A 15,789-nucleotide genomic window follows, 5' to 3' on the forward strand; every position below is an offset into this window, starting at 1 on the left:
CATTCAAACGCAGCGTCTCAGTCTAAGCTTCAACTCTTTTACCAGACGCGCTCAGTCCTGAGCCGCTGTTAGAAAATCCAAAGAGGACATCTCATAAAGAGTCACTGAGGAGCTGCCGAGCAGAGATGTAGGACCAATGAAGCTCAGATTTATCACTTGGCAGCGCTCAGCGGCGGCCATGTTTACTCTTCACCTGTTTGGATAAGCGCCGTTAAAGTTGATGACGAGCGGAGATTTATGTGAGGCTCTGTGACCGACGGGCTCTGTCCACGGTGCATTCAGGGATAATCAGGTAAAAGGGAACTGTGTGTGGCTCTGACTCTGCTGGTTTTTCCTCCAGGGTGGACCAGGTCCCGCTGGAGACCCGGGCTTACCTGGACGGATCGGTGGTAACGGACAGAAGGTGTGTGACATCATCATCGTTTAACATCTGATAAACGTCCCCGCTTCACGTCAGATAAGATCACATTTATGAGAATAGCTGACGAATACTCCAAGAGGTCAGATGAAGAGATTACATCCTCCACAGTTTCCACCCAGCAGGGCCTGAAGGCAGGAAGTTGGTCATACACGTACGTCCATACAGGGTACATGGGGGGGCGTGGCCACCACAATGTCATCAGCTTTAATTGTGAAGCCTCCAGGTTAGCCTTCTAACCACAGTTATGGGTAAATGCCAGCTGGCCTGGTTATCAGTCTGCACCCACACATATAGAGCCAGGGGGGGTTAATCCAGTTGGTGTGAAGGGGGAGGTTATCTTCACCATGACAACCTGTTGTTGCTGTTAAAGGGCCAACCAGGCGATCCCGGTGATGAGGGCGCACCAGGACCAGACGGACCCCGAGGAATGCCGGTAAGGAGCCGAGAGCCCGCTCTGTTCAGACAAACAGTTTGATTGGATGTCAGTGGCGCTGACTGTCTGTGTTTCAGGGTCAGGACGGTCGGGATGGTTACGGACCCGCGGGCCCCCGAGGTGCAAAGGTGACCCTTCATAATACACAATCCTGTATTTCATCCTTCTGCTAGATCTCTGCTTCACATTCATAACAACGTTCACGTTCTTGCCGTGTCTTGCAGGGCGATCCCGGTTTCCCTGGTTACCCTGGTCTTCGGGTGAGTTCACAGCAGATCAGGTTGAATCCATCCTGGCATTAAATCGCAGTAAACACGCAGACAGGAAATGAAGGCGGCCTGCTGGGAACGGATCAGAAACGAGTTAGGATCCAAACATCGGAGCGTTTTCAGGCTAACAGAAGTCCAACGAGAGTTTTTAAGTCCACCGAGTTCAGGAGCTGACAGAGCTCCACGAAAATGCTGCGAACACGAAATAATCTGCGTGTTTGCTGCGATGCACGTCGAAGCTGAGCAGAAACTCCTGCAGGTGTAAAGCTGATGTGTGATTCTGCTGTTCGCTCTGAGAGTGACGCAGTGAAATCGGCCTCTTGCTCTCTCACATCATTCAAACGGATGCAAACAGCAGGTGCTGCTCGCTCGCGCTGCTTCGGGACGACAGCGGGTGTTCGTGGCGCGGACCAATCAGAATGGACCTGTGAGCTCAGCGGGTTCAGAGATTTCACTGCAAACGTATCAAAGCTGCACTGAAACTTCAAATACTCACAGACGGTAACACAGAAACACTGTTTAGGAGCTCTTCAGTGGATCGAGTCATTGCACAGGCTGATGTAAGCCACGCCCACCTGTGCAGGATCCAATTAGGACTGTTTCTCTGTTAGTAGCCAAGAAACTTTAATGTTTGTGGTCAAATAAACATTTATTTCTGCTGTTGGACGTGTTGAGGTGGGAGTGTGTGGGCCGGACCGCCTGCTGGAGCCTCTGCTGGTGCTGCGTGGCTGCAGCCCAGGACCCTTTAAACTCTTACTGCTCCTGTAAAACTAATACAAGCCTGCCTACACTGGTGGCTCATAAACACCTCGCTGTGCTGCCTGCAGCTTTCACACATTCATACACAAAAGGTTGACAGCAGAGCATCACTGAGCTCTCACAGCTTTGTGGTAAAGTCGACTGGATCCTTTTCGAGGATTTATGAGACAGGCCGCCTTAATAAATAAGCACATTTTCAGTTTTACTCGCTGGTGTTTGTCCAGAAGCTTTTGGAGGCCGGAGATAAGAACGCTCTTGTTTATTCTTGGGATGAGTGTGGTCAGGAAGTTGACTTGAGGGCTTGTGTTTGAATTTGGAGATGCGTTACCTCACGAGCCGTGTTTCTTTCTCTGCAGGGCGAGGAGGGGCTGCAGGGACCGAAAGGATATCCAGGGCCCAAAGGGAACCGCGGCCGAGGGGTGAGAGTCCACTGCTCAGATAACTGAATCAAGCTCGGTCTTTGAGTCCGTCAGTGACGTTTGTTTGTGATCCCGTCACGTAGGGTAACGCGGGTTTGCCAGGAGAGTCAGGAGTCCCCGGAGAACCGGGATATCCGGGACACAGGGTGAGTGTGGAAAAGCTTTAGGAAGCTGCCGACTTCATGCTGCACAAACTGAGCGCCTGGAGCCAGAAAGATCACTGGATGTGGATTAATTTATAAGAAAACTTTTTAGTTTTCCTCTAAATCTATTTCGTCCTCTCTTACAACGATAAAGGAAAATGTATTTTTTACCCAAACTTAACTCTAAAGGTTAGTTTAAACAGGTGCAGAGGTATTTCTGTCCTTTACAGAGCTCAGTTTTCTCGCTGTCTTGTTTAAAATTACTGGAAAATCCTTTGTGTGGTTTTTAAAGCTCTCTGAGCTTCACGCAGCGTTTGGGGTGGCTGTAGCTCAGGGCACCTACTAACCAAACGTTGGCGGTTCAGTCCTCGTCTGCTCCGCTCTGCAGGCCAAATATCCGTGTGCAAGATCCTAACCCCAAGTGCTTCCATCGGAGCGCGAATGTTTGATAAAAGACTTTACACGAAGGGGTGAATGAGGCAAAAGGTGTCGAGATCTTCGTTTGTTTGATCAAATGTGAGGAACATTCTTCTGTCATGCAGTCAGATATCACACTGTTCACAGGGCCCCCGAGGTTCTCCTGGAGGCAAAGCCATGACTGTAAGTCCACCTTAAACCCACCTCACCCACATTAAGGAAACATTAGTACAGGATGTAATCACAGGTCTTTCCTTTTGACTCAGGACTGTCAGCTGATCACCTACATCAGGGACAACTGTGGTAAGACTTCCTGACATCCTCACATCATCTCAGGAAATGAAACCTGCACGTCTCTAAATGCTGTTTGTTTTCCCTCCAGCTTGCTCTGCTGGTACGTGTCTCCACTCTAACAGTCAGGTATCGTGGTGAGTACAGCTCAGCAGCCACGTCCACAGACTGGATCAAAGATGGACACAGCTGCACTCTCTGAAGCTTCAGCATTTGATTCAGCACAGTGTTGTTGTTGTGATTCTTCTCCTCAGGATTTTTCCTCATTTATTGCTGTCGTTAGTGTCAGGATGGTGAAAAAGGTTTTCTTAACCTCCTCGGACCTGCGTCCACATATGTGGACATCGCATTTTGGGATGTCTAGACGAAAATAATTAATTTTACTCTACAAGGGCCTGATATCCAGTTACGAGGACGTTATACTGCCACTGTTCTATCAAAATTTAAAACTAACGTCCTCACATGTGGCTCTTATTTGTCTCAGAAACAAAAAAATGGAGGAAAAATCCACTTTCTGTATGAGACACCAGAAATGATGACGTCAGCGTATCGAGTATAAAAACATCTGTTAATGTCACAGCGACTCATGCGGCTACCACGGAAACTTGAAGAGTTTCTGTGGAGCAGGAGGAGTCCCAGGAGTTTTGCCTGGAATCGCGTTTGTGGCCTTGACCAATGATGTCTCATGTTGCTGAGACGCTCCTGCTCTGTACAGACATCCACTCACTGTTTTTCTGGCCTACCCATCTGTACACCCAGAAATGCTTACAGGTTACATGACAGGTGAGGTCCCGTTGGGTACGTTCTGCCTCTGCACACATAAAGACCACAAAACAAATGTCCAGACCATCCATCCATCCATCTTCATCCGCTTTATCCGAGGCCGGGTCGCGGGGGCAGCAGCCTAAGCAAAGAGGCCCAGACCTCCCTCTCCCCAGCCACCTCCTCCAGCTTATCCGGGGGAATACCAAGGCGTTCCCAGGCCAGCCGAGAGATATAATCTCTCCAGCGTGTCCTGGGTCTGCCCCGGGGCCTCCTCCCGGTGGGACATGCCTGGAACACCTCACCCAGGAGGCGCCCAGGGGGCATCCTTGTCAGATGCCCGAACCACCTCAGCTGGCTCCTTTCGATGTGGAGCAGCAGCTGCTCTACTCTGAGCCCCTCCCGGATGGCCGAACTTCTCACCCTATCTCTAAGGGAGAGGCCAGCCACCCTTCGGAGGAAGCTCATTTCTGCCGCTTGTATCCGCGATCTCGTTCTTTCGGTCACTACCCACAGCTCGTGGCCATAGGTGAGGGTAGGGACGTAGATCGACCGGTAAATTGAGAGCTTCGCTTTTACACTCAGCTCCCTCTTCACCACGACGGACCGGTGCAGCGTCCGCATTACTGCAGCTGCAGCCCCAATCCGTCTGTCGATCTCCGGCTCCCTTCTCCCATCACTCGCGAACAAGACTCCGAGATACTTGAACTCCTCCACTTGTGGCAGGAACTCATCCCCAACCCGGAGTGGGCACTCCACCCTTTTCCGGCTGAGAACCATGGCCTCAGATTTGGAGGTGCTGATCCTCATTCCCACTGCTTCACACTCGGCTGCGAACCGTTCCAGTGCGAGCTGGAGGCCCTCACCCGATGAAGCCAACAGAACCACATCATCCGCAGAAATCAGAGATGAGAGTCTGAGGCCACCAAAGTGAAAGCCCTCCGCCACTTGGCTGCGCCTAGAAATCCTGTCCATAAAAATTATGAACAGAACCGGTGACAAAGGGCAGCCCTGGCGGAGCCCATCACCCACCGGGAACGAGTCCGACTTATTGCCGGCAATGCGAACCAAGCTCTTGCAACGGTTGTATAGGGATCGAATGGCCCGTAGCAATGGGCCAGACACCCCATACTCCCGCAACACCTCCCACAGGACACCCCGAGGGACACGGTCGAATGCCTTCTCCAAGTCCACAAAACACATGTAGACTGGTTGGGCAAACTCCCATGCACCCTCAAGTATCCTGGAGAGGATAAAGAGCTGGTCCAGTGTTCCGCGACCAGGACGAAAACCGCATTGTTCCTCCTGTATCCGAGGTTCGACTAGCGGACGAACTCTCCTTTCCAGCACCCTGGCATAGACTTTCCCAGGGAGGCTGAGGAGTGTGATCCCCCTGTAGTTGGAACACACCCTCCGGTCCCCCTTCTTAAAGATGGGGACCACCACCCCAGACCATGTGAAAAAAACGTCCAAAGTATGTCCTTTAACATGGGTTGGGTCATTAACCCACTGAGCCAGGTTAAAAGAGTCCGTTAAAGCAAGGAAGTCTTTAGCAAATGAGTCATCCTTACAGCAAGTGTGTATGTTAAAATCTCCCACAATGAGAACACAATCTGGTAATTCTTTGTTTTTACATTCATCAGGTCCCAATCAGCCCAAATATCAAAGAGAAATTTAAAATGCTGCCATGTGGGACAGCTGTGAATATTTCCACCCCTGATAAGCTCAGCACCCCACAGGTCTCTGTACTGGAAACACACGTCTCTCTCTCTGCACCACTACAGTGGTCTTTGAGCATCTTTGACTCATTCGCAGATGTATTTTTTTTAATTATACAAACTTTGCACAAAGAGCGATGCAGGTCCAATCACACGTGGCGTGCTTGGTGTCAGGCTGCAGCTTGTGTTGGGTTTTTTGCACTACTTAGAAACCTGCTGGGCAGCTGTACTGGTGCCCAGTATCCACCACAGCCACCTCTTAGCTCAGTTTCTGCTCAACCCAAAAATCTTTCTCCTTTCAAACGTAGGGAAGAAAGCAGCAGTTTAACAGCAAAGAAACAATCAGCCAAACGTAGATTTCCTGTGTGACCTCGACCTGAAACACTGTCAATGGAAAATTGTATTTAGTAGTCAGTATAATCTTTTAGTGATATAAGTTTGCATATGGTAGAATACTGCGTGTAGTTATTTGTATTAGGAAATATGCAACCATGTATACTTAGAGGCATATAATTAATTGTGTAGTGACAGGATGTGTGATCTCTAGCAGGCTGCAGGCTTGGTGTGCACTCCAGGAATGCACCCCCACGTCCTGGGAGCATGAGAGGTTGCACCTTGTTTTATTGCTTTAACATAGCTATGTCTGTTTTAGTCTAAGTGCCTTTTTGTTTAGATGAACTGCTGGACTTCCTCGCCGTGTTATCTAGGGTGAACCATCTAGGGTGGGGGAGACTACCCTCTTTGTGACCAAGGATGTACCTTTTGTGCTTTCATGTTATATGACCCTTTGATCAGCAGGACACACACACACACACACACACACACACACACACACACACACACACACACACACACACACACACACACACACACACACACACAGAAGTATAAATAAAGACCGGGGCAGTTTCTTAGCGCGAGTCTCTGGAGGCTGCCCTTGCTAGCAAGAAGTTCTGTGTGTTTCTCTTCTCTGAGTCTTTACTGAAGAAGTGTTTTAGAATGTTTTCCCTAACAAACACTTTCATTAGAAAGTATATTTAAGTATAATTAAGTAATTAAGTATATTTAACCTCCTAAGACTCTTTCATAGCATGCATTTTTAATTCTCTTTGCTATTGTGACTTTATGGTGTTTGATAGGAAACTATAAAGTCACAGTTGAGCAATGATGTGCACAGGAGCAAAATGAGAAACAACAATATGGCTCCTGTGAAAGCAAAGCTTAGTATTTTTGTCTAAACAACCCAAAATGTGACGTCCCCATATGTGGACGCCAGGTCCTAGCAGGTTAATGAACTAGTTTTATTTTTATGGCTTCACTGCAGAAACAGGAGCACCAGGTTGTATCTAAGAATTACACAGATGTTTGGTCTCCGATGGTATGAGAGCAGCTTTGCATGAGCAAACAGAGCTGAGGTTCATCAGTGTGGACGTTAGCATGAGAGGCGTTCACAGCCTCCCTTTGATAGATGCTGCTGGGACTGCTCACCTTTACCCCGACTCACACTTCTGTGATTAAAACGTTTAGCTCTACAGTTGTAAAATATCCTTTATGTAAACAGATTCGTATAATCCGATATAAACGTGACACCAGCCTGGTGACTGATGAACGGGTGGCTGCTGAAAGTTTAACACAAGCTCGTCTTTGCCCGTCAGATCAGTCGGCGTGCCCGGCCTACCCCACCGAGCTGGTGTTCGGTCTCGACATGTCTGATGACGTGACCCCGGGGGACTTTGGTAGGCAGCGCTCCGCCCTCCTCTCCCTGCTGAATGACATCAGTATCGCAGAGAGTAACTGCCCGCACGGCGCGCGTGTCGCTGTGGTGGGATACAACACCTACACCAAGTACCTGATCCGCTTCCAGGACTACCGGCGCAAGGCACAGCTGCTAGAGGCCGTGAGGAACATCGCCCAGGAGAGGACGTCCAACAAACGGCAGCTGGGCGCCGCCATGCGCTTCGTGGGTCAGAACATCTTCAAACGAGTCCGAGCAGGAATAATGATGAGGAAGGTGGTCGTCTTCTTTTCTAGCGGGCCTACAGAGGGCGCTAACGACATTGTAACGGCCATGATGGAGTACCGGGCCCTCAACATTGTTCCAGCGGTCATCTCTCTGAGGAACACTCCCGATATTGAACAAGCCATGCAGGTAGGTGTCATTTACCTGCAGCTACCTGCAGATGTTTTTCATCCAGATGTTGACTGAGTCAGTCTCTTCAGACTGTTTTGCCTTCGGTCTGAAGCGGGGTGCGGGTTGCACATTAGCACAGGACTAAAGGAATCGCAGCAGTTTTCCCAATCCTTGCTGAAGCTGGAAAACTGATTACGAAATCCAGCAGGAAAGTGGAGCGGTGTCAGCAGTAGGCATGAAGAGGGAGCTGAGCCAGAAGACCTGGAAAGAGCCACATCACGAGGAAGATGAAGATGTGTTTCCTCTTTAGGAGACATCTGACGATAGTGCTTGAAGTGCTGCTCCTTTACTTCAAACAAACTTCTTAAATAAAGCCTCATTTATACTAACTCTGCCACCATTTAGATTTCCTGAAAGTTCTGAACTCTTGGGGGGGAAATCCACTTTCTGTATGAGACACCAGAAATGATGACGTCAGCGTATCGAGTATAAAAACATCTGTTAATGTCACAGCGACTCATGCGGCTACCACGGAAACTTGAAGAGTTTTTGTGGAGCAGGAGGAGTCCCAGGAGTTTTGCCTGGAATCGCGTTTGTGGCCTTGACCAATGATGTCTCATGTTGCTGAGACGCTCCTGCTCTGTACAGACATCCACTCACTGTTTTTCTGGCCTACCCATCTGTACACCCAGAAATGCTTACAGGTTACATGACAGGTGAGGTCCCGTTGGGTACGTTCTGCCTCTGCACACATAAAGACCACAAAACAAATGTCCAGACCATGTGAAAAACACGTCCAAAGTATGTCCTTTAACATGCGTTGGGTCATTAACCCACTGAGCCAGGTTAAAAGAGTCCGTTAAAGCAAGGAAGTCTTTAGCAAATGAGTCATCCTTACAGCAAGTGTGTATGTTAAAATCTCCCACAATGAGAACACAACCATACTTAAAAAGAACGGAGCCTAGGAGATCAGCAAAGTCCGTGATAAAACATTTGCTATATTTAGGCGGTCGGTAAACCACCACGCAGAGTGTGGTCGTGGATGCAGTCATCCCCAATAACTGGACTTCAAAACTAGTGTAGGTAGGTGAGGGTAGCTGCCGAACTGCATATGAATTTTAAAAACCGAGGCTATGCCGCCACCCCTACCAGACCGGTGCAGGGGAAGAGGAGAAGGTGCCTAAGTTAACCTCCTGGAAGGAGGGAAAGAAGATCAAATGTCCAGGCTGGCATGTGGGTAGCCGGTGCTCTGGCTTTAAAGTAGACCCTGAGGCGAACGCGACGGCCGCTCCTTCTACCGCATTTCCTGTAGCGTTTCTTGGTTAGGAAGAGGTAGGTGGAAGAAGCCGGTCGGAGGGTCCAGTTGGGGCGCGGTGGCGTCGCCCAGATTCCAGCAAGGATCAGCCCGAGAGGAATGGGAGAGTCTTAGATTTAAAAGTGTTTGCCTGTAATCAGTGCTCAGCCATTAGATGAGCATACAACTAAAAGGATCAAAAATACAATGCCAAGGTCCGTAAAAGAGCGTAAAGAGGGTAAAAAGCAGCGAAACAGATACAGCCGAGGACGGCAAGCCATGTGCACCGGCGCCATCTTGACTGTAGTTTGCACCTTTATGAATCAGTACAATTAGTTCCTAGTTAGAAGCTGTCTGACAAAGTAAAGCAGGCTAAAAGATCACATCACACCAAGACCTACAGAAGCAGCTGAAAACAAAGCCAGTAAGGTCACAGAGACATTTCTAAGGCTGTGAGACTCCACAGCGAGAGCCATAATCCACACATGGAGAAAACCTGGAACATGCTGAACCTTCTCAGGAGCAACTGGACAAGCGAAAGACTCCAAGAGTGCATCAACGATTCAACCAGGAGGTCACAGAAGAACCCAGAACAACATGGCCTCCGTGGGAGCGATCCCAGGAGAAAACTCCCGCAGACCAAAGACATTAGGACGGGGATAAAGAGTTTTCCAAGACGCTGTACTACATATGTTGAGCAGAAGTGATGGACCGGGACCGGTGCTGACTTTGCAACTTTCCTCTCTCCAGGAGAAAGTAAAGCATGAGCCACTGATGGTGCACCTCCAGGGCCGCTCTGCTCTCCTTTCACTAAGATCAAACTAACACATTTCACATGTGGAAACATCAGGACAACATCCGGCTCTGCAGAACAAACAGCCGATGCTTCACTGCGAGCGTCTCTGCAAACAAAGGAAGCTCAGATTCAATCACTTAAGATCGTTTGAGTCTGAACAACGATGTCTAATGAGTAGATTTCATTGTAACCTTGTACTCAGCGCTTTGTTCAATGTTTCCCATCAGGTTGATGACTCGAGAAACTTTGTATTCACGGTGCTGGGAGAACGGGCCACTGGGCTCAGGAAGGTCAGGAACTGCGCCATCTGCTACGGTGAGCATCGTTTTCTGCTCTGATCTCTCTTCTGACTTTTCGTGGTTGACAGCGTAGGCGAGCAGAACGTTGTCAAACTAATACTGACTCCTTGTACATGAAAAATGAGCCCACTGCAGTCTTTTTGCCAAAGAACGTGTTTTCAGTACTCGGGGTTGAGAGTCAGTGATAATAAATGCATAATGAATGATCTGATGGATCTGTGTGCACAGCAGGAATGGGTATCGTTTAGGTTTTATCTGATACCGGTACCAAACCGGTACTTTTGAAACGGTGCCGGTGCTTAAAGAATGGAGAACACAAAATTGGTCCAAAAACCTCTCATGTTCAGCTGTTTTTTGTAAAAAGATAACAATGTTAGCCTTTTCTGCAGCTATGGGGCATATATGGTATCACTCTTGGCTGGAAGCAGTGCTTAAACAATGGAAAAAACACAAACTTTGTCCTAAACCTCTCATGTTTAACTGTTTTCCACTTTTTCTTTGGTCATTTTAGCCTTTTTGGCCAGGGTGAAGGGAGTATCTGCCATCAAACAAGAAGACAGCCGCATGTAGCTATGATGATGTTTGCTAGTTCACCTTACATGCATTAATGTAATAACGTGGTTAGCCTACTCAACGTAAATTACACACAAACAACATTAAGCTACTCACGCAGAGAAGAACGGCTGCTGCTGCATCAAATACGGCGCATTTCTCGGCTTTTAAAAAAACGCTATGCGTCGCCAGGTGTTTCATCAGATTGGAGGTGTTACCTCCTTTGACAGTATCACAGTATCAGCTTAAAGCACTTGTTGCTGCTGAGTTTGCATATTTTGCTGTGAAGTACAGCCAGACTTTTGACCGCTTCGCTTTGGGCATTTTTAATCTGTAGCTCTGCTCTAAAAGAACGTACGTACCTGGGCCCGCCTACTATCCTCGGAAACGTAAAATGATTGGCTAGAAGTGTATCACAGCTCAGGAAAATAAAGCACCGAAATGTGCGCTGCTTTTCGGTCTGGTTACTACCGTTTATGTCAGAACCGGTGCCATCATGGCACCGGACACCGGTACCCATCCCTAGTGCACAGTGCCAGTGTGTGCTGTGTTTCCTGTTGACCTTTGAACCCATGGGTAACAGCACGCTGGCTGATATCAGAGCACACTGTTAGACCTTCCATGAGGTTCAATAATTAGAATATGCTGGCGTCTTTTCTAAATGCTTCTGTGCCACAGCATCCTGGTTCCTGTCGAGTAGTCCGAGATCTGATGTGCACAAACATGACGGGTCACTTGTAGCTTTTGTAGCTTCCTGTCATCAGCATCACGCTTTCTGATGTCTCTGCAGACCCCTGCAGGCGTGCAGAGGAGTGCGCCTTCATCCAGGAACCAGTGCTGCCTCAGCAGGCGGATGTGGACCTGGTCATGGTGCTGGACAGCTCCAGGGAGATCCAGGCCGATGAATACGCCGGTGCCCGGCAGCTGCTGAGCTCTGTGGTGGAGCAGCTGGCCGTGAGTCCACAGCCCCGCCGAGCCGGCCGCCAGGCCCGAGTAGCTCTGGTCCAACAGAGCACCAAGGTGGAGTTCGGCCTGCAGACCTACCAGAACGCTGGAGACATGAAGACGTACATGATGCAGAACATGCAGCAGCAGGGCGGCTCTTTGGCGCTGGGACAGATGCTGGACTACACCCTGAGGGAGGTGCTGCTGAAGGCCGGCCAGCCGCGCAGCAAGAGGGCCGTCCTGACTGTGGTGGGCACCAAGACGGCCTACAGAGACCAGGCCAAGCTGCGCTACATCTCCCAGAAGGCCAAGTGTGAGGGGGTGGCGCTGTTTGTGGTGACGGTGGGTGATCGTTACAACCGGACGGAGGTGGAGGAGCTGGCCAGCGTGCCGATACAGCAGCACCTGATCAGACTCGACAGGCTGAAGGCCGACGAGCAGGGCTACGCCCAGCGCTTCATCAGGGTCTTCCTCTCCGCCCTCAACAGTAAGATGTTTCCCATCTGCAGCAGTCAGATTAGATTACTGGTGTTCTGGAACACCTGAAGGAAGGGGTTATTATCATTTATCATTTCAGACTTTGCTTTAAACATTCACGGTAACCATCAGTTCCTTTCCCGTTTCACCGCAGAGTATATCTCACCATCACTGTTTTTGTCCCGTGATTGTTTCAGAGGGAGTCACCTCGTATCCTCCTCCCTCTCTGAGGCGAGCATGTGACCAGCTGGGCGGCCAGGAGGGAGGACAGATATTCATAACGGGGTAAATCACACACTCGCATCGCCATCACGTGGGCCTCAGCTAAAACGAAAGTTTGCAGCTCCTGAAATTTCTAATTCTTGGTTGATGTTTGACTTTGGGAGAATCAAGAAGAGTTGTTGTGCATTAGGAAGCTGAAAGGCTCTCACATGGTGATAGTGTGTCCACACATGTGGTCGCTGTGTTCAGTCAGGGCGTGGCACAGCTGGAGGACGTGTTTGGAGAGGAGGTGGAGGAGGACTTCCAGGAGCAGACCGGAGGACAGATTCAGACCGGGCAGTTGGACGTCATCGACGCTCTGATCAGAGGAAATGGCCAGAAAGTCATCTCTGACACGCACGCCAAAGGTAGCCGCACACACGGCGCAGACACACTGCTGCAGGTGAAGGACCGCTCTGACAACGCCTTACATAATGGCAGGGGTACACGACCTCTGACCTCTGAGGTTCAGCAGGAAAACATTCTTTATTTGTCACATGCACGGTAATACGAGTACAACATATACACAGTAAATGAATTCTATACAATAGAGGACGTCGTGTGCAGGGTTCAGACAAACTCTTTTCATTAAAGTGTGTACAGATGTTCTCTCCTTCAGCAGCTGCACAGATGTGGTGGGCATGTCGCGTGTCATGTATGCTTTAACCTCGTGTCTTTGTTCGACTGCATGAGCAGCGGGTCTCAGCCACAGACTGTACATAAAAGACGGACGTAGCCTGCATTCTCTCAGAGGCAGTAAAAGCAACTCAAGGAGGCGGACCATCATCACGTACAGGAGCTCGGGGTAGGAGGGTGTGCTCGTTTGTCAGCCATGATGGATGACAGAGCTGATGATGGAATAAAGGTTGCTAACAACAACACTGGCTCAGGTGGATAAATTCTGGTTTCAGAATCTGAACCCCAGAGTTGCTCCGTCGCTGTATCTTTATGTTTGAAGGTGTTTCTTGGGGCCGTGGCAGTATGGTCACAGTGGGGAAAAATTGGCATCCCTCCCTCAAAAAAGAGACTTTCTCCCAAAGCTTCCTCCTCCTGAGTCGCCCCCTGCTGGTCATCAGAAGGAATGCAGGCGTTCAGTCAGTCTGTGCTGGAGCCGCTGCCTGTTTGTAGTAAATGTGTGTGTTCTGCTTTCAGCCCGGTGTCAGCTGCCCGCTGATATCGGCAACCAGTGTAAGAAATACGCCACAGCCTGGTTCTTTGACACAAACGTCGGTGCATGCTCTCGGTTCTGGTATGGCGGCTGCGGTGGCAACGCCAACCGCTTTAGAACGGAATATGAATGTTTCCAGACATGTGGGAACCAGCGTAAGTCCAGACTGCACACAAGCTGACCGCTCCACGTCTGTGGACCCACTAACCTCTGCTATCAGCGGACAGCTAACAGGATGCTCTGCGTGTTGCTTCCTACTAAAGTCCTCTGTGGTCGCGCTGATAACACGCCCTCTGCTACTGCTGTCCACGCTCAGACTCCGTCTGCACACGGACATGCATACACATGTATGTACGTGGGGGACAAAGGTCACAGTAAAAGCAACGCTCTTCTTCTCACGTGCCAGTACTTCCTGCTCAGTGACAGAACACGCCGACCTGTGAGAAGCCCTCATCACTGCTCGCCTGCACAGCTATCGCCTCTCTGACTTTACTCTGTCCTCGCTCGCAGATCCCAATGTGGTGGAGAAGACTCTGCCTGCCAGCTTCACCTCTCAAGGTAAGACCCGCCTGTACGATGGACAGCGGTGACAGCTGAACAGTGTGAGCGCACACACGATGTTTGTGCCAATAAATACAAGTTAAAAAAGGCAGCGAGAGAGAAGGAAAGAGGAGGAGCTATTTCCCGGTTGTTCTAACAAGGACGAGCGTGCATGTTGAGATGTTTCGGGTCACGTCTCGCTCTGCAGTGCTCTAATATCCGTCTCCTGTTGTCCTCCAGATTCCTGTATCCTCCCTCAGGACCAGGGCAGCTGCGACAACTACACGATGATGTGGTTCTTTGACGCCGCACAGAAGGAGTGCGCTCGCTTCTGGTACGGCGGCTGCGGCGGCAACAAGAACCGCTTCCTGACGCAGGAGGAGTGTCAGAGCCTGTGTGGGACGAAGATCAGATGAGGAGGACGAGAGCGTCACGGCTGAACACGCATAAGGAAACCTGCCGAGGCCACTCAATGAATTAGTCACAGCATTTACCCGCCCTCCCCCGCCGCCATCAGGGAAACTGCTCGAACGCTTTCAGTCATCTGTCGCCTGCGTTTTGTTTGTTTACACGCATGTTCAATTTAAAGAGGCCCAGAAAGGTCACAGGAACGATCGCCTAAGTCTCAGTCCCAGCAGGTGTGACCTGTAACAGCTGACACGGTCGCTGCTCATCGCACTGGTTTGTCCTCGTCCACATTAGGAAACATAAAAAAGTGAGACATACAAATTCGGGACTTGCTGTTTGTACAGTTAGCCTCAGTCAAAGAGGCCACGCCCCCTGTAACACAAACTTTAAAACAGGCTGGAAAGGTTTAACGTGCGATTCTATGGCGACTCACTCACTGCTGCCTCTGCTGGGCACAGGAGAGATTGCAGGTTGGTGCTCAGTTCTCAGAGATGCACGGTGCTGTATCATAATCCAGCTCACAGGAAACGTGAACGTTACTGTGACCTTTCAGGGCCTCCGTAGTTTTCCCTCCAGAGCACATCCCGTTATCCTCACTGCTCGACTCCCCTCACAGACCCCGCCCACGCTCCTTTCCCTCCAGTCAGGTGCTACTTTTTATAAATCAGGTGGAGGCTGATGTGAGAACAAGGTTAAGACTTGAGAGAAGTTAATGTGTTGATGTGTAATTTTCCATGAACCTGAAGCAGCCTTAAAAACACAGGTAGAAGTGAAGCGTGTACAGTATCGCTCCCACAGACGGGACTGTGTGGACTCCATGTAACTGCAGCTTTCACACGTCAACGATGGTTTAAGAAAATAAAATGATCTCAAGTGTCCGTCTGACTTCCTCTTTGTGACCAATCAGGAAACAGCCACGGTCTCTGATCACGTGGTCTGTGTGTGTGTGTGTGCGTCTGTGTGTGTGTCTGTGTGTGTGTGTCTGTGTGTGTGTCTGTGTGTGTGTCTGTGTGTGTGTCTGTGTGTGTGTGCGCGAGAGAGAAACTTTATTTAAAACTGTAAAAAAATGAAGAAAGACGTCTAAATGCACCTATGCAGGACATACACACAGATTCTCGTCTTCATATCTTAGTCGGGACATGTAATTGACACAATGCTTCTAACCCTGAGCCTAACTATAAGCCTGACACTAAAACCACACTGTGAGTCTAAATAACACCTTCGATGTGGCACTTTGGTCCCCACAAAGACGTCTGGACAGGTGCACGTGCACACAGAGTTCTCAG

General features: G+C 49.6%; 1 protein-coding gene across 3 annotated transcripts in view; it reads left to right on the forward strand.

Annotated features, from left to right (window-relative positions):
- Positions 1-15,381, forward strand: part of LOC146660023 (collagen alpha-6(VI) chain-like) — a 62,304-nt gene extending 46,923 nt beyond the window's left edge. The window contains exons 27-43 of one of the 3 annotated variants that reach the window (XM_085424033.1): positions 341-403; positions 792-854; positions 932-982; positions 1,079-1,114; positions 2,239-2,301; positions 2,385-2,447; positions 3,009-3,044; positions 3,128-3,164; positions 3,244-3,255; positions 7,288-7,781; positions 10,081-10,168; positions 11,495-12,136; positions 12,324-12,411; positions 12,598-12,755; positions 13,540-13,710; positions 14,066-14,113; positions 14,336-15,381. In XM_085424033.1, the coding sequence (XP_085280159.1) occupies positions 341-403; positions 792-854; positions 932-982; positions 1,079-1,114; positions 2,239-2,301; positions 2,385-2,447; positions 3,009-3,044; positions 3,128-3,164; positions 3,244-3,255; positions 7,288-7,781; positions 10,081-10,168; positions 11,495-12,136; positions 12,324-12,411; positions 12,598-12,755; positions 13,540-13,710; positions 14,066-14,113; positions 14,336-14,511 (2,289 nt within the window). In that variant the 3' untranslated portion in view covers positions 14,512-15,381. Of the gene's footprint in view, positions 1-340; positions 404-791; positions 855-931; positions 983-1,078; positions 1,115-2,238; positions 2,302-2,384; positions 2,448-3,008; positions 3,045-3,127; positions 3,165-3,243; positions 3,256-7,287; positions 7,782-10,080; positions 10,169-11,494; positions 12,137-12,323; positions 12,412-12,597; positions 12,756-13,539; positions 13,764-14,065; positions 14,114-14,335 lie in introns of those variants that run through there. The other 2 variants (XM_085424031.1, XM_085424032.1) reach the window with 2 other exon arrangements.
- Positions 15,382-15,789: the final 408 nt, after the last annotated feature.

This window comes from Rhamphochromis longiceps, linkage group LG11 (assembly GCF_057381845.1).
Source record: "Rhamphochromis longiceps isolate RC_006_pf linkage group LG11, R_longiceps_female_GT1.1, whole genome shotgun sequence".
Classification (NCBI taxonomy): domain Eukaryota; kingdom Metazoa; phylum Chordata; class Actinopteri; order Cichliformes; family Cichlidae; genus Rhamphochromis; species Rhamphochromis longiceps.